A 21,750-nucleotide genomic window follows, 5' to 3' on the forward strand; every position below is an offset into this window, starting at 1 on the left:
TGACTGATGTGCTTTCAGCCAGTGACATCCTTTGATCCAGAAGACACTGTCTGTGGAGAAATAATCTAGGAGGTGCAGGTATAATAGATTTCTTGAAATTAGATAGATTTGTTTATACACTACAGGGCAGTCTTATTATCTTACAAGGGTCAATTGACAATTGTGAATAACAAGGCTGTAAACTCCTGTAGTACATTTACTGTTAATTACATTAAATTACTTTTCTTGCTATAGTCTGAGAATTTCCCAAAAAGAAATAAGTTGACTTTTTTAATGCATGATTTCTCTAGTGGCCCTAGAGTAATGATTAACAGCGGCAGAAAAAAAAATACGTCTGCTGCTTAAATAACTGGGGCCTGCTCTTCCATCTTTATTTTAGAAAAAAATCCACTAACAAGTTTCACAAGTGCTGTTAAGAGCCACGGTGCACAGTCTAAATGATCTTCACTTTCAAGATCTGTGTTCAATGCTGTGCTTTGCTGTTATGAGACACGGTGCACAAAGGGCCGGTCTAAATGATCTTCACTTTCGAGATCTGTGTTCAATGCCATGCTTTGCTATAAGAGCCATGGTGCACAAAGGGCCAGTCTAAATGATCTTCACTTTCGAGATCTGTGTTCAATGCTGTGCCTTGCTTTTAAAAGGAGCCAATCTAACATGACTGTGAATCAGATATGAATGGCTTGATAGGATCTTTCTATTCAGTTAGCTGGACACTGCGTTTCAGTGATGATGTTGGCTCCTTTTGCAGGTTTTAATAAGTTGATGTTAAACTGGGATGACATTTGAATATGGTGCCAAATAACAGAAAGTTAATCATTAGGGTACAAGTGTAAATAAATAATATATGGATCGTCACATTTATGGTTAATTTTGTTGTTTAGTTCCTTAAAACATTTAATCCAACCCAGATTGCTCACTCTATGTACATTGAAATTAGGGACAGACTTTACTCTGTTTTTCCCCACAGGGCATCATATAGGAGTTTCCAGCTGGCTATCTGAAATTGAAAGACAGCGTTACTTCTGTCAGAAACACTACCAGCTGCCAAGTCCTGATTTTCATTACTTGAGAGTAGCTGTTATTTACTTTCGCCAAGATAAAATGAGATAGCAGTGGTGGGGACCAACCAGCATGTACAGTAGCTTCACTGTATAACATATGAGCCTTCAGAGCATTTCCTCCACCAGGTAACATGGATTCCTATTGGCCTGGTGTTAACGGCTGAAGTGTAATGCTGGCTGCAGGGATCAACCAAAGTGTGGCCCCCCTTGCGCCTCAGCATGGCAGCTGTCTGGAATGGGCTGCATGGGGCACTTCGCAGGGGTCATCACTTTATTGGCAATGAAAGAGAACAGGCACTTTCTCACCATGTGAACTAATGGCAGGCTTGGGACGTTTGACATGTCTGACTGTCAATTTTGAGAGCCAGTTAATTCAGGGTTGGCTGATTTAAACCAAGTCAATTTAAATCACTGATTTAAAATATGATTTTAATCACTTGATTTTAAAAAAATAATTGATTTAAATTTCTCATTTACTACCTTTTATATAGTTTCTAAAAAGTGTTTTAAAATCCTTTTATTAACAGAACTTAAACTCTTACTGTCAGTAAACTAAAACTCTTAGGGCTGTATTCTGATCACAGCGCAGATGCGAGTGCCAGCGCGACCGGCGCTTGCCCCCGATTCTGTGTCGCATAAATGGAGCGATAACAAAAAGAAATACTGCACTGAAGTGGTATTCTGAAGACATGTCTTACCCTGTTATAGAGCGCCTGCCCCATCATTAACATATTCGCTGAAGCGATTCTGGGGTCCCAAATAAACAACTGAGCTCTGTGTTAGACCCGCTCAAACCAGGTGTATTTAGTGGTGCAATCAGGAACTTTAACAATTGAACACACTGTAAAAAGCAAAGTGGTCCTGAGTAACAGCTGTGTGTGTTTGGACTGAAACAGATAGAGGAAATCAAAGAAAGAAAAGAATGGCTGGGATGAGTGAGGATGCAGATAATAATTGGGCATACAAAATTGGGGAGAAAACCAGGGTAAACAATTGGTGACAACTAAAAAAAAAAAAAAAAAAAAAAACAGATTGAGCAGTTTGGAATGTAACTATTCACAAACAACCATTTCCAACGTCCTTAACTTTACAGTTTGGGAGGTACTCTAGAGCTACAACTACAGTACTGCAAAAAAAATAAAAAATCTACAATTAAAAAATACATTTAAAAAAATCGGATTTAAATCACATAAATCCGACTTTTTTTTGTATTTGTTTTTCTAAAATCGCCAACCCTGAGTCAATAATTGGATTTAAAGTTAATCTAAATTGGTTTGCGGTACTGTGTTTTGGAGTTGTCGCCCCCTAGTGGTAGCATCAGTATAAACTCACAGGATGCGCATAACTAACACCTGTATTATGTTATGCTGTATAAAACCAATTAAATAAACAGAATATGGTGTGTGTGTGTGTGTGTGTGTGTGTGTGTGTGTGTGTGTGTGTGTGTGTGTAACAGTTTATTCGCTGTTCCATTTTGAAACAGAATAAGTAAATAAGTCTCAGTTCTTGCTAGCTCTTAAGACAATGAATACTGCTACAGTTCTACGGTAAATAACATGTATATACATTGCTTGTATTGGGTGCATTGACCCCACACTATAAATTGACAGGTCAAACTATAGTGCTATCATTACTCTACTGAGTACTAGAACCGTATGTCCAACGATACTGCTACACGTCATAAAATACAAAATGAATACAGTACACTATATAGAATTAACTGCACTAGGCCACAGGATATTAACACAGGCAGCGCGGCATTGTTTCATCGTTTTACACTACCTGCTATTACAGATGGCCTTCAGAGCATCCAGTCACATCATTGTACTAACGTTTAAGTAGCATTCATTACCCCCAGCAGCAACTGTGCCATGAAATAACGAACATAAAAACAAGGCGCATTCTGTCGTGACTGAACTCGTTCATAACGGGCTAAATGTGTTCATTACTCTCTGTGCAGTGGAAAGTAATTTCACTGAAATAGCAGCTGTCAGAAGTGAGAAAGGGCACCGCGTTAGCGCAGGGCTAAGGATCCAGTGATGGTGATAACAGTGAACATTACTCAAGCATCGATCCCCTGAGTGCGGTGGAGGGATTCCAATTCCCAGCCCACGGTATTCAATTGAAGCAATAGCTTTCATAGAGAGGAGACAGACACACATTATTGGTATTATTGTTATTGAACTTTCTCAGTTTTGAGCGCTGTAATTTACCCTTTTTAAAACATAACATAAAATGATCCTATGAATAGGTTTTAATAATATAAAGGCGGCATGCACTAACTATCAAAGAATCCCGTTCGGGATTAACAAGCAAGAAGAGAGGTATTCAATACCTTAACCAGACAATGTGCAGCACTGTCTAGAGAGGCGACTTTTATATTTTCGTGTTTCGACTTGTTACCAGTTTGTGCAATGCAGGGTTGTTGCTTTTTACTCTTACCTGTGCTGCAGATAATTGCGACACGTGTTGCTGTGATGTCGCTGTGCTTGCCGCTGGACGCGGGATTTGTCCTCCCTGTGAATTAGAGATGCGGGTTTGGTTGATCGTGTGATGCGACATGTGATCCCTGCAGCACACGCTATAGTTCAAGGCCCTGTTGGCGATGGCTGCTTTGGAGATGGTACTGCACCTACCCACGGTGGCGGAATTATACGGGAAGGAGCATGACAGATGCTTCGGGCGTCTTCTGTGGTTGCCACAATGGACCACGTTTGGGATGAACTTGAACAATACAATCGTCATCAAAATCCTCGGAATATTAGAATGCCTGAATGGATACCGTAATTAATTGCAATTACTACGCAACTGGCATTGCAGTGGAGCCTTGATACGCCTGTTCAACTGTAACTGTACCGTATCATTGATCAATTGCAGTTTACTGCTCATAACAGCATTGTTCTTGTATTTTCAATCAAGTTCAGAAACAGTTCCGTTGTAATCGAACAGAATCGTATTGTAATTGCAAGTTCAGGAACAGTTCCGTTGTAATTGTACTTGTAGTTGACCCCAGGTCTGCTTAGAAGCTCTGAAGCCAATGGTTGAGAGTATTATTGCACAACTGAGAGTAAACTGTCTACAGCTTTTACTTCTTTTCTTGAAAAACCCATTTGTTTTACTACAGCCGTGGCTTTTTCAATTACATTTCCAATGAAGCTGACCCTGTAAACCACCGCTCTGCTCCGCTGCTATTAATCCTCAACAATAATGTAAAAACAAAAAGGGTCGAGCAGTCAAGATGCAAGGTGTGCAAACTGCAGAATGCAATCCCTGTGGACCTTTCCGGAGTCAGTGTTTCACAAGGCTTTTTAAAGAAGTACTCTCATCCCTGACCACGGCAATGTAATGCATAACTCATCTATTCATACAGTAAGTTCAATTGATAACTATTACTTCACAATTTCCACTGTGCAACTCTTATGACTAATAAATCTCCATGCCTTCATGGCGGTTTAGTAATAATCCTACATAGCAACAGTGGTCACTTTATTAGGAAACCCCACAGTGACCCAGTCCTGTCCCTGCGATGTGCGCAGCGCAGTGCGTGGATGCCACGGCGACGCAGTCCTGTCCCTGCGATGTGCGCAGCGCAGTGCGTGGATACCACGGCGACGCAGTCCTGTCCCTGCGATGTGCGCAGCGCAGTGCGTGGATGCCACGGCGACGCAGTCCTGTCCCTGCGATGTGCGCAGCGCAGTGCGTGGATACCACGGCGACGCAGTCCTGTCCCTGCGATGTGCGCAGCGCAGTGCGTGGATGCCACGGTGACCCAGTCCTGTCCCTGCGATGTGCGCAGCGCAGTGCGTGGATACCACGGTGACGCAGTCCTGTCCCTGCGATGTGCGCAGCGCAGTGCGTGGATGCCACGGTGATGCAGTCCTGTCCCTGCGATGTGCGCAGCGCAGTGCGTGGATGCCACGGCGACGCAGTCCTGTCCCTGCGATGTGCCCAGCGCAGTGCGTGGATACCACGGTGACGCAGTCCTGTCCCTGCGATGTGCGCAGCGCAGTGCGTGGATGCCACGGTGACCCAGTCCTGTCCCTGCGATGTGCCCAGCGCAGTGCGTGGATACCACGGCGACGCAGTCCTGTCCCTGCGATGTGCGCAGCGCAGTGCGTGGATGCCACGGTGACCCAGTCCTGTCCCTGCGATGTGCGCAGCGCAGTGCGTGGATACCACGGTGACCCAGTCCTGTCCCTGCGATGTGCGTAGTGCAGTGAGTGGATGCCACGGCGACGCAGTCCTATCCCTGTGATGTGCGCAGCGCAGTGCGTGGATGCCACGGTGACCCAGTCCTGTCCCTGCGATGTGCGTAGTGCAGTGAGTGGATGCCACGGCGACGCAGTCCTATCCCTGTGATGTTTACACATAGTAATGCACTCATTGGGTGGTACTCAGATGTAGGGGAGGACAGGTTTTATTGTTTCCAAATCAACACTGTAATGAATGGGTTTATTTAACACCTGCTGGTAAATACTTCTGAAAGGGAATTCCAGGTATAAGTATCAGCACAGCCTCTCCCTCAGAACACTGAGCGGCTCAGCAGGAGCGGAACTGAGCAAGTCGTTAAGTTGATTCTTTTACTGAGTCGCTCCTAGCCGCTCACTCACTCAACACACCCAGTGTTAAACTACTGCAGTTGTACATAAGAGAAACATACTTATATAGGGCAAAAAGGCTCAATAGTGTTGTTTTTTTATCCATTCCAGGCCAGGATCTTGTTCCATCAATGCTTTTCTTTTAATTGAGCAAGTCTTGAATTGCTTAGTTGAAGTATCAAGTGATATATGGACCTGATTGGAACAGGCTTGTGAAATGGAATGGAATTAAAGCGACCACCACTGCTTTAAATAATAAAATGCAATGCATGCTCAAGCAACAACTGAAAACAATATAAGATGAAAATAATTTCCTTCAATACTTTAATGGCTGTTTGCACATGCATATTTAAGATCCTAAATCAGTAACTTCCATCGAGAGGAACATTTAAATGTTTCGCAACTTTGGACCACACAACCATCGTGCATTGGAACGCACTGACATCATTTACAGCAGTTAAAAATTCTCCTCGTGGCAGCACTTTTTTTTTTTCTGCAATTGTAAAAATGTTTTGGCAGTTCTGAACAAGCCTCCCTCAGTGAGACCCAACACTTGAAAGAAATTGCATTGCTTCCGTACCCAAGCCTGTAATAGTCATTAATGTCTATGTTCCAGTTGACTAGCTACGGCTCTTGTGTTTCCTTTCTTTACACGTTTCATTATGCTGGTGGTTGTACTTGTTTTAATGGAAATCAATATAAAATTTGTGATTGACGCAACATTTTTTTATATGAAAATACACCACCCCCACAAAAAAAAGTTTTTGGTTCTCACGATCAGTTTCTGCGTGTGTGTGTGTTAACCTTCATAACTTACAGCTGGAACTACTCTTTGACATGTAAAACAAATGGAATATCAACACAGCCTGTTTTACAGTGTAGAGTTCTGGACTTATGTTTTAGTACAGGGGTGGCCAACCCTGATCCTGGAGAGCCACAATCCAGCAGTTTTTCTGGGTCTCTTTAAATCTTCATGGCTAAAGACCTGGAGATGTTATTATTGATCAACTAAGAAGCAAATTGGTTCAAATAAGTAATTGAATGAAAAGCAGAAGACCCTGCAGCTCTCTGGGATCAGGGTTGCCGCCCCCCCGGGGCTGGGGACAGGTCAATGATTTCACTCAACAAGAGGAATTCAGAAAGAATACATAACTGAGTCCATATTGAGTCCATAGGAGTACTTTAAACCGCTGTGTTTTTAAAAGTAACAGAAAATAATATATAAAGTGATTCTAAACAACAAGAGTTAACTGTGCTACTCCATACCCGTACCATGTTGCTCCGAGTTAAAAAAAATAAATAAACAGGACGCTTGGTGATCCAGTGGTTAAACAAGGAGCCCAGTGAAACTTGCTGATACAGAATTACCTTGAAGACAAAAGGTAATTTCAGAATGCAGTGCTAACCTGATCTGTGGGCAAAAAGCCTACGAAATATTAAGACTTTGATTGGAACTTGGGCACTGATCTTCTAAAAACTTTCATTTAAACTTTCATTAAAATAGCTTGATGACACCAACCACTTGGAAACATGTAGTGGTATTTCCCAAATTGACATAATTATCCTAAATAAGATATTGGTTATTATAGTTGGAATACTTTGTGTTGTACATTTGCTACTTGCATGTATTCTTCTTTTTCCAATTGTCTTATTTAATGCAATATCTGGTATAATTAACACATCCTCCTTTTCAGTTCTGAGTTTAGTTGCACCGCAAGACTATGGCAGACAGCTCAGGTTTAATTTCATGTACACTGCAATACACTGTACAGTCCCTCCATCTACATTCCTCACAGCACACCACCATCTACTGTGCACAGTGCGTGGTGAGCTAACTAATACATGTAATGAAAACCTTAAAGGTGTTCAAACCAGTGCACTACCCAGCATTCCTATGCCTCCTGTCAGCAGAACAGCATGCTTGCAGGTCCCCATGCTGTTTTGCTGTTCATACTTTCTTTAATGTAATGCTTTAATATTGATACTTTCTCTCATTTTCTGTTTTAATTTTACAGGCTTTATCTTGGTCTTCTCAGAGTTGCTTTCACTAAACGGCACACCAACTGTGCCAAGACTCTGGAATTCCCTGCCAGTTCTTATTAGGGAAAACAGCCATCCAGCCTCTTCTTGACCTACATGTTTAACACCTTGAGAAAGCCAGTGCTGCTGCCGCTGTATTAACTGAAGCCTGCTATTGTAGCGTTTGTTGTTATGAATTGTTTAACTGAAGCAAGTAACCCTCCACCCAGCTTCTAAAGCAGTGGCTCTTCCTCTCGCCTGTGTGACCTGAGTTCAAATGGCCCTCCAGGGCTGGGATTGCTCAACACTGCTGTACAAATGAGTCTGATAAACAAAGACTCTGCACAGAATGTACTGGGTGGCTCTGATTTACTCCTAAAATAGCATTTACAAATGACAACAAAATATCATGCAAAGGAACCCAATGCATCAAAGACATCTGAAATATAGAACTTCATCATTTTGAAAGAATATCTGAACATGACAAACCTGTGTCTCAGCACTAGGATAAATGTATATTTTATTATCATGACTGTTTAAAAAAAATACATATATAGTAATGTTATGTGAATGCTTTGTGATGGTGCTCCACTATGAAAGGCTCTATATAAAATAGATTGATTGATTGAATGTTACTCAGATCAATGCAATGGTATAATTAAAGCACTGTCAGTAACCCTGTATTGATGACATGACAGTGCTGTTGAATATGCATAATCGATTCAAACGAACCCGTGACAGAGGACACTAGAACAACAAAGACATCCAAGAAACGTTGCTTCACACTTGTGCAGAGCCGCCCTATGAAAAGGTGAATTGTTCGCATTGGAAGTACAGCTAATGTTCTGCCACATTGTCCATCCTCGCCTGTACAATCACCTTTGCCTCCGGCATGGTGTCGAGCAGGGCAATGCACAAGCGCGGAGAGTATTCGTGCTACGGAACGCATCAATAACGGATATAACCTACACTTTAGTGTGCATGATGTTCGTATATCATTAAGGGTTACCGTTGTGAAGCTGCCTGTGATGATAACCCCGGGGCTCTCACCTCGTTTCAGCCCTGTCACAAGCCAAGTCAAACCCGGAAAAGCAGATTCGTGCACCTGAATCCATCTCACGCACAGGAGAGAAAAAAAAAAAAAAAAAAAACAGCCTGCATAAATCAACCTGGAGTCAGATTCGACGGATCGAATACAGATTGCTTTGCTATGCACCTGTCCTTACAAACACTATATATAGAATTGAAACACATGTCACAGTGATCAGTCGTGTTTAATGCAGGATAAATATCTCCCTTCAGCACCCAGCTGAATAGGATCGTAAAATAACGTTAAGCCTAAACTAATGGAAAGTGGAAAACGACTGGGTTCATATTAGGAAAGAACACCCCTCCTACCTATTAAAACTAGTCACGTATTACTATAACCGCATTATCTCATCCACCTCACCTGGTCGTGTGCCCACCTTACTCAAATCAGAAGGGCGCTGTTTGATAGACCGCCTGCCTTCAGTTTCTAATCTCACACAAACAGACCCATCGCATTACCGACATTTACACCGGAAACCGAAAGAGAATGCGAACGCACTCATGCAGCTCTACTGCCTGGCAAACGTTTAAACGCAGTGTACTTTTATTTTTTGGAAGTTAACTGCATTGATGAGGCAGAAGTTGATTTTTTAATCCCCCCTAATCTTATCCGACTGCCTCCTTGCAGTTGTGATAGTGAATGACCCCGCGCAGCTAGCTCTCTCACAAAGCGTCTCTCTCTCTCTCTCTCTCTCAAAGCGTCTCTCTCTCTCTCTCTCTCTCTCTCTCTCTCTCTCTCTCTCTCTCCATAACGAGGCTGTGAGAGACACAGCATTGAATTACACCGGCAAGAAAAAAAAAAAAAAGCATAGTAGGGATACAAACGTAGGAGACCGGCTGTACCGAGATTGAAATGCACCTAAGATTTATATTCCAAACCTTCTGAATGAACACTTTGCAGAGAAATGCCGGGCTGGAAAAAGAGTATCCCCGCCTGTCTGCAGACTGAGGAGGGAGGTAAGAGGAGATTTTATAAAATACAATCCAGCAGTGACTGCTTGCATCGAGTCAGCTGGAATGGAGAAAGGGGGAGGCTAAGGCAGCACCTTGGCTTCAGACCAGCTTTCATATTCCCAGCGCTAGGGAGCTGGAAGTTCGCGTGTTCGGTCAGTTGTGTTTATGAGATTGTTGAACAGCCTTACCTTCACTGTTTCGGTTTCTTGAACCAAACCCGCCGCTGTTCCCACTCTCCTGCTTCTCTCTGCCTAACTTTTTTTTGTAGCTGTGACAGTCGTAGTACAGTGCACTGCAACCCCACAGCGACTCACGGCTACGTTTTAATCAGGCCTGGCTTGTGAAATTTATATATCTCGTCTTTTATGCCGTTGCATTACAATCCAACACCACAACATATATACACCTTTTTTTTCTCCTATTCTTGTCACTTCCCAAAGACCTTATGAACACAGCTGCTTGCGAAACGGTTTCAGTGTAGCCGTGCCTTGCAGCGTGCACGCAATGTACCTGTTCGCATGTATCTGTAGAACGCTTCTTTCTGTGGAGCGTCTGTGGAGCGCTGAAGTGTTTGGTCGAAAGGGTGCAGGTTACTAAAACATTATTCTCTCTTCTATTCGGTGCGAGCTGGGAATGGCACACCTGGGCGGTGTGGGAAAGGTAGTCACGATTACTGCATTGGGAGTGTTGTCAAGGGTGGAAGAGGAAGAAAGCATTTTATGTCGCTGCGAGGCATGCGTTATTCGACAGTTTAATCTCTAGCATTACAGACCTGAAGTTTAACGTACCTTCCTGCCCGTGACAACGCTGTTTTTTTTTATTAAAGCAGATTGCTGTTTTTATTCTGACTAGTCTAGTGTTTTGTGTGAGTTGATAGACACCACTTATTTGATATGAGGGTTAGAAAGTATGACAGGATGTTTGTCAACTAGGACAAAATACTAAATAAAAAATATATATATATATATATATATATATATATATATATATATATATATATATATATATTATATATAATATATATAGTTGAATAAATGCAAAAAAACAACAATGTTTGGATAAGGATCACAAAGGATAGTTCTGGTTTTGGAAATATTTCAAGTTTGCTTTGCATTTTAGAGAGTGCACATAAACAAATGTCCTATTTTAGGACTGAATTTCAATTTTTAAATATGACTTTGGTCAGAGATTTATAAATAATGAATTACAAATCCATAACAAGCATTAGGATAAAAAAATTATAAACTGAAACTTTTAATGCAATTAAAGAAAATCCATTCCATTTCTCAAGCCAAGGTTTACAAATGCCAGCCCTGCTGGGTATGAAATTCCCTGTGAAGGGGTTATAATGGAGGCGTGGTATTCATGCATGGATCTGGAGAACTGGAGCCACTTATGATGACACTTAGTAGTAGTTAAAGTGGTATAACATTATTTAGCATCAGTTATTGTGAGCATCAGACTCTGAGGATATATGGAGGTGTCTGTTTGTCTGTCTGTCCGCTCATTTCATTTTTGCATATGTGAAGAAGTCTTGAAGAAAACATTTCTAATTATTTAAATTAATGACTCCATACTCTATTACTTATACTATATATATATAATAATATATATATCTATATATAATATATATATATATATATATTAGATATACTATATATATAGATATATAGATATATATATATATATATATAATCATGGTTGTCAAATTTCATCCCACTGATAGCTGTGATTTTGAATGTACAGCTGTGCCAATGGGGGGGGTGGCATGCTTGTTTGTTCGGTCCGGAGCTATACAATCACTGAGCAGAGGGAATTACACACACACTCTATACAAGACATGTAGTGCTTACACTTTGTTTCCTGATAACATTATACCACTTTAACTACTACTTCATATACACTTCTATTGCATGTGCGTGCATGCGTGTGTGTGTGTGTGTGATGTTCAGGGTTTGTCTAATGCAGTATCGGCCAAGGAAGGCCCTGGAGCCAGGCTTGGTTTATTGAAATCCACAATATGTCTCTCTCGATTTTAGAGGTGAACACTGGCAAGAGGTAGTTGTCAGAATGCAAAAAACAAATGAGGTGTGTGTGTAGTTGTCCTTGTGTGATTTGTACTCATGTTCTACATAGGCCTGCTATTTTACATATAGATTGAGAATGCGCATAGTAGTTTTTTGATGATTCATGCATTATGTATACAATATGAATACAGACCATTGTATGATTGAAATGTATTCAAAACCCATCTTTCCACATATAGTATATTGGTTTTAGATAAACATGCCTTGACTGCATGTAATGGCTATGAATAATAACGATCGGCAAAGTCTTGTTTTTTTCCATCGTATCAGCTTCATGGTAATTTAGCCTTGTTAAAGGTTTTTTTTTTTTATGTTGTTGGAATTATATAATTGTGTCTTGCCTGTGCTCGGATATGGTGAATTGTCATTTTAACATTCAGAATCTCAATATATACTGCTACCTTGTGACTAGTAGGATTTGCATACTGTTTTATTTTTAATCCAAAGTGAAACATTGCAACTTCCGAAACTGTCTCTTAAGATTCCTCTTAATACAGCTTATTTGCACTTAAAATTCAGGGCACATTTTGCCAAGATCGGAGTGAGTTGGTGAACCAAATCCAGTTAAAGAAGTTAATGCTGTTCTGGGGTGACATTTGAGCAAATACTTTAAGGTAAGAGGAATGTTTCTGAAATTGGTTCTGTTTTAATATCCTTTTCCAATCAGTTTAAAGGCGTTCCGACAGCTACTGATGTTGATTTCATGATTGATCACGGTGACAGTTGTCTGCTGGCTTACAAAATTTATTTTATTCTCTTCCCATTCTTCTTGGAGGTGCCTTGCTAGTCCCGTTATCCTCATTAGGGATTCTTACTGTGGTTCTTTAAAATGAAATATTTTTGCAATTTTTTCATCCAATTCTTAGTTGACAGTGCATTTTGAATTGCACCACGCCCCTCCATCCTGAGTGCCCAGAAGTATGCTTCTCCCAGGCAGTTGCGTCAGAAGGGGAGGAAAGAAATACATTAGTTACTGAAGGGCTTTAACCCTGAAAGTGACCCTTTTAAAGCACTTCTGTGTTAGGCATTAGCCCATGCTTGTGAAGCACGGCTTCAATTTCAGAAATCCAGTACAGCCAAATACTGTGCCTCTGTAAAGTATCCTAAAGTGAGAAGGCACTGTAAGGTGGATAACAACTGGACTAAAGCCGTTAGTGAAACTCTGTGCACAGGAGCCTGTTCAATGCTGATATGCTTCCCTGAGTCACTTCCTCAAATCAGTCAAGAGGAGTTTGCTAGAGTAGTTATTAGGCTTTCCAAAAAGAACAAGTGGGAACAGCACCCGAGGATGTGAAGCATCAATAGACAGTACGATGTGTGTGTCAAGGGAAATCATGGTTAAATTCATTTTAATAGAAGCATTTCTCAGGTATTTAATTCTGTTGTCTGTGTGACACGCTGTGGGGGTTGGGTTGTTAACACAGATTCGAGAACATTTTTAACCAGATCTACCTCAAAGGCTGTAGATAAGGCACAGAAGACAAACAGTGTTAATTCTTTGAGGCTCGCATTGCAAATGCTATCTGATTGTTTAATCTCCTAAGGTGTTATAAAACTTACCAAGCAAGCTATAGCTACAATGCAGTTGTGCCATTATTGTGTTAAAAGTTAGTTAAAATGCTTTAAGAATCATTTTTAATTACATAACTTGTGGATACAAGTTTATAGTTATTTTAAGTAAGTTTCCCAATAAATCTGAAGTGTTTATTGTGTTTTAAATGAATATTATAAAGTAATAACTATTTTTAAATATTATCCTTTGATTGTATTATGATGTGTTATATGCTTGTAATCGTAATTTTGTATAGAGAATGAAACTGAAATTCGTGCGCTTCTCCAATGAATTTAACTAAAGTTACATTGAATAGGAGGTTTAAATGATAAATGTGAAATCCTTTGATAACAAAATAGGCAGATACATTCCATTTCTAACACACCCTGTTTGTGTGACACGCAACTGTCTATCAAATACTGTGAACCAATGGAAGGACCGACAAGGATTTGTTTACAATACAAGGGAACGCCTATACATCGTGTTATTTAAACTCAAAACAAGGATTTTCACTCTCACAGCTGGTCTCTTTTCTTCTTTCTTTCGACTTTCTCTGAATTCGCTTTTTATTCAAAATATCTCGTCACTGTAAAGTAATCAAACCCTGAAGTTCTTCAACGAAGATGCAATGATGTCATCTTCAAAGCTGTCCCGGAGAAGATGGGCTGTCTCCGAAACAACGAAAGCTTTTGCCTACAGACTTCATGGAGATACCGCACAGTGCTGCTGCACAGCTAACTTCTACAGAGAACGGCTGTGTTAAGAAGACTTTGTTTTAAACATCGCACCAACCGAATAAGTATGTGTGTTTACAAGTAACTGAACTGAAGCCATGCTATTGATATCGTCACCATACGTAATGTGCGTCTATCTAACTAGATGCTGAACATTGTACATGCGCACTTAGCCACGTGGAAGCTGACGCATGTATATGTAATGTGTGACTGAACTGAACAATGCGTGATTAACTACTAAAGACTGCTTCACTAAAGCAGAACTCTGACCAGAGAGCACATCGAGGATTTATTATGAACATTTAACAATGCATTACTTTTCCTTGAATGTTTTATTGTGTTTCTTCTTTATACATATGTTTTAACTATGAAGCCAAACCTTTATTCTTCTTTCTTTCAGAATATGAATACATGTAATAATACTTAAACATACATAATATTCATTGTTAATCTCTTTTTATCATGAATCTAGGGATAATTAAGCCAGAATCGCTAGTTCTTATTGAGGTATTGTGTTTATTATGGTTAATAATTACATTGAGCTATGATGGGTATTTCCTTTAATGGTAATTGGCAAGGACACAGTTGTGTCATAAACCCTAGATATACAACGTAAATGTGCGAAATGTGTTTTACATCAGGTACGTGACACCTGTTTATTTTGTCGTGTTTTTTATTTTTGTTTTCTTACCATGAATATCTCTGTTCTGACTGCATTTGGCCAGAAGCAAAGAATAAATTGAAAGTCATCTCATAGAGTAGTAAAGCCGCTGCAACCTGTTGTACAATTAATAGGGTTCATGATGTTTCAATAAAGATCTCGTCGGCTGAAAAGTAAATAAGGTACTTTAAAAGGCGAGTGATTTATTATAGGGTTTTGTGATCCCCTGAAAAATAGACAAGAAGCAGATCTAGATCCAGCTAAAGGCAAACTGAGAAGCAGCTCATTGTATACTCTTCTATTCTCAAAACGTGTTCTGAAGATAAGCAGTCCTCTTCAATGACTATTTAAATAAGAGACATGCCATGCGGGAGTCTCCACTTTATCTCCCTCGCTGCGGACATTAAAGGGTTAATGTACTTCAAATAAGTCAAGTGGGAGGAGCTTGTGTAATTCAGTTTAAGCTAGGGGGGGTCCTATCTTTAGCAGAAGTGTCACTTGCATGCACAGATAACTTAATTACATCTTTTAACACACATTTGAGTTGATTAAAGATAATAATGCTGCCGTGAGTATTCTGCCCTGGGATTAAGACACACAGTTTGTGAAGCGTAATTTGTGTTGAGTGAGAATGTGAAAGGGTAGCGTGGCAAGGCTGGGTACTGTAGGAAGACTCGGAGACAGAGAGCTGCAGTTAAAGCGAGGGGGCGCGCGTTTATTTACAAACACAAAAACACTGCAACAAATAAACAAGGTGCTAGGACCAGAATAAAAGGATTAAACAAATCCAACAGGCAAATCAGACCTTACATCAGATCTTACATGCTCGCTTGGTTCAGGCTGGGCATTAGCTTTTACTCAACCCTCCTTTCAAACTCCTCTCTCTAAACAAAGTAGTTCTGCTTTTATTTATTCATCCCAATACTATGTTTAAAAGCTTCATTTAAAATCTGTGCATGTCTTAGGGTTACACATTTTGCAGAGTCCTGTTAAGTATTTTTAGACGGCATCATTGAAATGCCATTAAATAACCCTAGAAAAGAAAATCGCTCTCTTTGTGTCACATTGCTGATAAACGTGTACTGCAGTTCTGTTTTAATAGTGCATTTTTGATCAGAGGTTAGAGGAAAAGAGAGAAGCTGATGAAGACCTGATTGGAGCCCAGCACAGCAGAACAGAGCGGTACAGCTGGGAGCAGTTTAGTTTTTCAAACTGGAATCGCTGTGCAGTATGGATTTTTCACAGCGGAGGATGGCTTGAGTGTGACTGATGAAGAAGCATTCAGGCAGCTGGCATCAGGGAGGCTTGTGGGGGGATGAGTTGCTGTTTGAGCATTTTTTTTTTCTCCTAACATGAAACAGGGCATTCTCATGGGGGTTTATTTACCCACGGTACCCTTTTGCCATTATATGGTTCCGGCTGCTACTTTTAATGTAAACGTATAATTTTCCTCACAATGGTTTCTTTGCTAATTCTGCCTTGTTATTTGCAAAATTTAACAGGAGGTGTGTCTCCAGACAGAATGTCTTCATGAAACAAATGGTGTGTAGTGTGGTGACTACATCCTTTACACAATAAAGAGATCAGTTTCCTTTAAGGATTGTATAGGTAGAAAAATAGCTTTTAGCTCATTTCTTTGTCAGATGATCATTTAATTATGAAATGGTCATGCTTAAACATTGCAAATGTATACCTTTATTAAATGCAGGCAGAGCGGAAATAAATAAACTAAACAATAATGAAATAGGCCATTTAGCTTGCTTACTTCGGGAAAGCCCTGCTTTGAGCGCAGTACCTTGGGTCTTAAGTTTTTCAGCATAGAAGAATGCAGCGCTTTGGCATTTTTTGTCCCTGTCTTTTTTGCTTTCTTGTTCTCTCCGTGTTTACGACTGGCAATATGATCTTAATGGTACTGCCTCATTCATTATCAGTCCAATGACAGCAACTTTTGAAAATAGTATCCCACCATCCCCCTAGATAATCGGAAAATGTTTTAGCTCTGTGTTTTGCTGAAACGTTGTTGTTGTTTTTTTTTTTCTTTGCTGGTGCAGTCACCATGTTGAGTTCCAGCGGAGATACGAGAGTGAAGTCACATGATGAATGAACTCAACTTGGCTGGGCGTAGTGAAAAAGCAGATCTCTGGAGTTTGAGGAGAAAACACAACACTCCAAAATTCTGTTCCCCAAATGCCTAATTCTGTTCCCAATGCCTATTTCCACGATTGTGGAAATCAGTAGCCCTACCAATACAGATATATAAAAATAACTGTTTGCCCCCCCCCCCTCAGTCGCATTTAGTTTTATTTGTAACATTTTATACTGGGGATTGGACAAGGATAGAAATAAACAGGATAGGGCAAGGATAGAAATAAGGCTTGTATTACACCCAGTCCAGGTTTTCATACCAGCTTGATAAGCCCCAATGTATAGGTAACAAGCTCAGGGGTGTCTTATTAAACTTCGAATGGAAGGCTTATTTCCATCCTTGCAGGATATTTAAGATAACTGAAACATGTCAGAAGGAACACAACAGCTTTGATGTTTTAGTTTAGTGCTTTCATTCTGCTAACAATGTTATCACAGAACCACAATAACAATTTCTAACATGGGCTACACTTTGACCTGATGTTACAAGGCTGTTCAGATCTATGTAAATGTGCTTACTAATGGCTGCAGTGTTAGAAATTAGACTCCCATTGTAAACATTTTGAACCACTCCAGGTTTTACTGTGAGCACAGTCCTCCACAGTTGCTGGAATAAACTTAAATGTGTGTTTTAATAATGTTTACTTTTGTATAGTGTGTGTGTGTGTGTGTGTGTGTGTGTGAACTTGTTTGTATAACTCGTTTGGGTGAGGTCTGAGAAGGGATTGTAGCATTGCGTGGCCTGTGGTCCAGACCACTTGCTGCCATTTATTTTCTGATTTTCCAGTTGTATTATTAATTTTCTTTATGGGTAATGTATTGTTTTATTTTCTCCTACTTCACAGTGGTTATAATAAATGCCAGTGTTTATATCTAATAATCACATGCTCGGGACCACTCCAGCAGTTCTCATTCACTGTTCTGTGTGCCTCGCAGTGGTCTCCACTCGGAGCTATTCAATAGTGTGTTTGGAGAACAGATTTTTCAGTTGTACTGTCAGAAGTGTTCTTTTTTCCACTGGGTAAATATTTCCTTTTTTTTTTTTAAAACCGTAAATTGATGGTTATAAAAGGGTCATTTCTGTTATGTTTCATGTGTAAAATCTGTGAATCTATAGATTAACCAGCTCCAGCTCACCGGTGAATCTATAGAAGTCAGGAGTGAAAGTTAGTTAATTGCATTTACTGACAACCAACTAACGGCATGCTAGTTTGGCAGTGGGATTGATCCAGATGTGGTAAATATTACTTTCATCCTGTATTAGGCTGTCCGCTGTATAAGTTGTCACGATTTTATGCATCGGTCTACAGTATAATGCGATTAGTATTTATTGTTGGAATAAAGTAACATGAACCTTAAACACTATTTCCTTGTTTGATATGTTCTTGTATAATATTAATTCTCATAATAATGTTATAATGGTAGTAGAATAGAATTCGATGAATGCTGAATTACCGTTTTACCATATTTGTAGCTGTATAAGTTAAACATATCAATTTGAACATAAAGCCTGCACAGAGACACAATAATAATTACAGAGAATAAGAACTGATTATCATATTTTCAGCATAGAAGAATGCAGTGCTTTGGCATTTTTTGTCCCTGTCTTTGCTTTCTTGTTCTCTCCGTGTTTACGACTGGCAATATTATCTTTAATGGTACTGCCTCATTCATGATCAGTCCAATGACAGCAACTTTTGAAAATAGTATCCCACCATCCCCCTAGATAATCGGTTTTAGCTCTGTGTTTTGCTGAAACGTTGTTGTTTTTTTTTTCTTTGCTGATGCAGTCACCATGTTGAGTTCCAGCAGAGATACGAGTGTGAAGTCACATGATGAATGAACTCAACTTGGCTGGGCGTAGTGAAAGTACACACAATTTGAACATAAAGCCTGCACATAGAGATATAATAATAATTGCAGAGAATAAGAACTGATTATCATATTAATAAAATCCAAACAGTGTGGAGAGATTTCAGTGTGATCACATTAATGTATTGTTTAAGACATTGATTCACTGCACCACGCTGCCTCTTTCGAATGTCATTGATCCTATTGGTCTCTTACCTGAGGCAGATGCCCTGGGGGCAAAGAGACCACAGTGACTCAGGAAGGAAAGCAAGAGTTTGAACAGCTGCTGAGAATGTTTCTGCCGTTTTCCAGGGCTTTTTCTATTGGCATGGAGAAAAATAATGTCAGAGGTCAAAGTGGGCTTTACAAAAAAAAAAAAAAAGTTTGTCAATGTCACGTCTGTAATGTCTTACACAGGTCTTCTTTGGTATAAAGAGAATGTCTCCATCACATGTTATTTATGTGCATCATCAGCCACAAATGGAAGAAACAGTACCTCTCCAGGATCGGGCCCATACGAGCCGAAATAACCTACGATGTGTGTGTGTGTGTGTGTGTGTGTGTGTGTGTGTGTGTGTGTATATATATATATATATACACACACACACACACACACACACACACACTTTAGTATTAATACAGTGGATCTTTAGTGTTTTTATGGTTATAGGTGATTATTTCAGTATGCACTTTTCAAGTTGTATCCAGATGTAATAATACACAGTGGTGCTGATCTTCTATCAAATCTAGATACAGTTTTCTAATCTAGTTAAGCGGTTGTCTTGCCAGTATGACTTGAGTGCTGCATTATTTCCTGTTTTAATGAAGCTGATGTAGCACTCGTGCTTCTGTTCTGATAGATGGGTCATCATCACTGCTTGAGCAGGATCCCAGTGAGACCCAGCTGTGATCGCAGGTTTGGGTTAAACAGGGAAGGCGTGGGCACAGTGGGTTGGCAGATGTTGCGTTATCATTATTTCCATTGTTGAGAGACTGACATTTCACGCTGATTGTCAATCTGGTTTTGCCTTGCTTCCAGGATCCAGCTGTTTTGGTTAATGGGCCTTGCTTATTTATTCATCATGTTGATTAAGGGTTTAGTGTATTGCACCAAACCCAGCGGATTTCATCATTTCCACCCATCAGAAGGTAAATTGACGTTAGACTGCTGTGCATATCAATGCAAAGTGAATATGATGGTTTGAGAATGTGAGTTGTGCTTACCCTTCTAAACAGTTTCCCATGGTGAAAGAATAGGAAAGTGTAAAAGCACAACGAAAGCACGATCACACACAGGTAAGCATGGTAAAGCAGATTACTAAATATGACAAAATATGGTAAACTATCAATCTGTCTTTATATAGCGCCTTCCACAATAGACGCTGCAAAGCGCTTTACAAGGATGCAAACATTAATAAATATTACAAAAAATAAGCAGTAAAACTGAACAGAATAAACAATAAAATGCACAAGAAAGTTCATCTTGTAAATTTCTATAAATATATAGAATCTATATATATATATATATATTATATATATATATATAGATATATATAATATATATATGTGTGAGATTATAAAAATGTAATAATTGTAATTTTATTATCCAGTTTTTAAAAGCAAAAGCTATGTTGAATGAATAATATAATCATGAGAAACACATGAATTACTGGGTTCATTTACTGCTGTAACACTTTGTAACCTGTCCTATGATGCCGAAAAAAAATATTTAATTAAGCCAGAATTATGGGGATAATGGTTGTTTAACATAAATCGGCACCAAAAAAGAAACAGAATAAATACACAATGCAAAAGTTATGCATAGAATAAAGCAAAACTGCTTTATTCATGTTAAAACAGTTAAATGTGCAACTTCACTCCAACACCCAAACTAAACACCACAAAGTCCCACCAGTCTCTTAAACCCCCAGTTCACACTCACGGCTCTTCTTTGCTGTTGGCGATATCCTGTAGAATCCAGTGTTATCCAAACGTTGACCAGGAAGAAAATCCTCTGTCGGAACAGAATTATATTCCATTAGAATCATCAACTTGCTGCCCTGCAGTCAGCCAAACCCCGATTGTTACCAGGATGGCACCTGCACTAAGCAGCTCTGAGGTAGAAACGATCCAGGTTAGGAGATCAGGAAACTTCTGTTGTTAGTTTAAAGCACAGACATACTCCCAGGCATATCTGTCTTGTAACAACCTCCAGTTTGAACTGAGGGAGTGTCTTATATAACGAACAGGTGCTTAGACAAATGGCCTGATGAGAGAAACCTGATTCAATCAACCAATCATGGACTTGCTCACTTGAGACAATTATATCCTGAAACAGACTATTTCACACCAATTACACTAGAGAACATAATAGTAAGCATAATGGCAATTGGTTACACCTAGGCATTTGAGCACTCGAATATCTGTTAGTCCAGATGCACATCAGTTGCGTTTTACCGCCCTTGTCTTAAAAATAACATCAATCCCCATTATGTGTATGTAACAAATGAATGCACTTACCCATCACACGTGATTTCCCACTCCCTTGCCAGTTTTCTCATACAAAGCCCATCTCTTCAATGTTACAATGTACTTGTTTATCCATCACAGCCTGCATTTTTTTGTGCTGGTACACAGCTCTTCCTCCAATTTCACATGATGGAAATGCAGCAAAAAACAAAGCGAGCAAGACAAGCTAGGGTAGTGTAACAGTTAATCATTAAACCGTTTTAGATACTGTAATGTATGTTTTTTTAATCTGTGATCTTTAGTTTTTTTTGTGCGTTTTTATTTGCAAGCGAACTGTGACATTAGGGCCTTATCGAGCAGCACTATATTCTGCAATTTTGAATGCTGACTTTGGATACGGTTTTAATTCTGGAAGTGCTGTGGACTTTTTTTTAATCTTTTGCTAAATTGCATTACCTTTTACGTTGTACGCAGTTCTGTGCATGGGTAAAATTTTGTTTTCATTTTGCTGTTGGGTCGTTAACAGG

At 39.7% G+C, this 21,750-nt stretch overlaps 1 protein-coding gene across 1 annotated transcript in view; it reads left to right on the forward strand.

The window, feature by feature from the left end:
• The first annotated feature begins 9,525 nt into the window (after positions 1-9,525).
• LOC121320089 (glutamate receptor-interacting protein 1-like) overlaps positions 9,526-21,750 on the forward strand; it is a 158,761-nt gene continuing 146,536 nt past the window's right edge. Inside the window, exon 1 of the mRNA XM_041258278.1 lies at positions 9,526-9,727. Coding sequence (XP_041114212.1) covers positions 9,676-9,727 — 52 coding nt within the window. The 5' untranslated portion in view covers positions 9,526-9,675. The remainder of the gene's footprint in view (positions 9,728-21,750) is intronic.

Source organism: Polyodon spathula, chromosome 8, assembly GCF_017654505.1.
Source record: "Polyodon spathula isolate WHYD16114869_AA chromosome 8, ASM1765450v1, whole genome shotgun sequence".
Classification (NCBI taxonomy): domain Eukaryota; kingdom Metazoa; phylum Chordata; class Actinopteri; order Acipenseriformes; family Polyodontidae; genus Polyodon; species Polyodon spathula.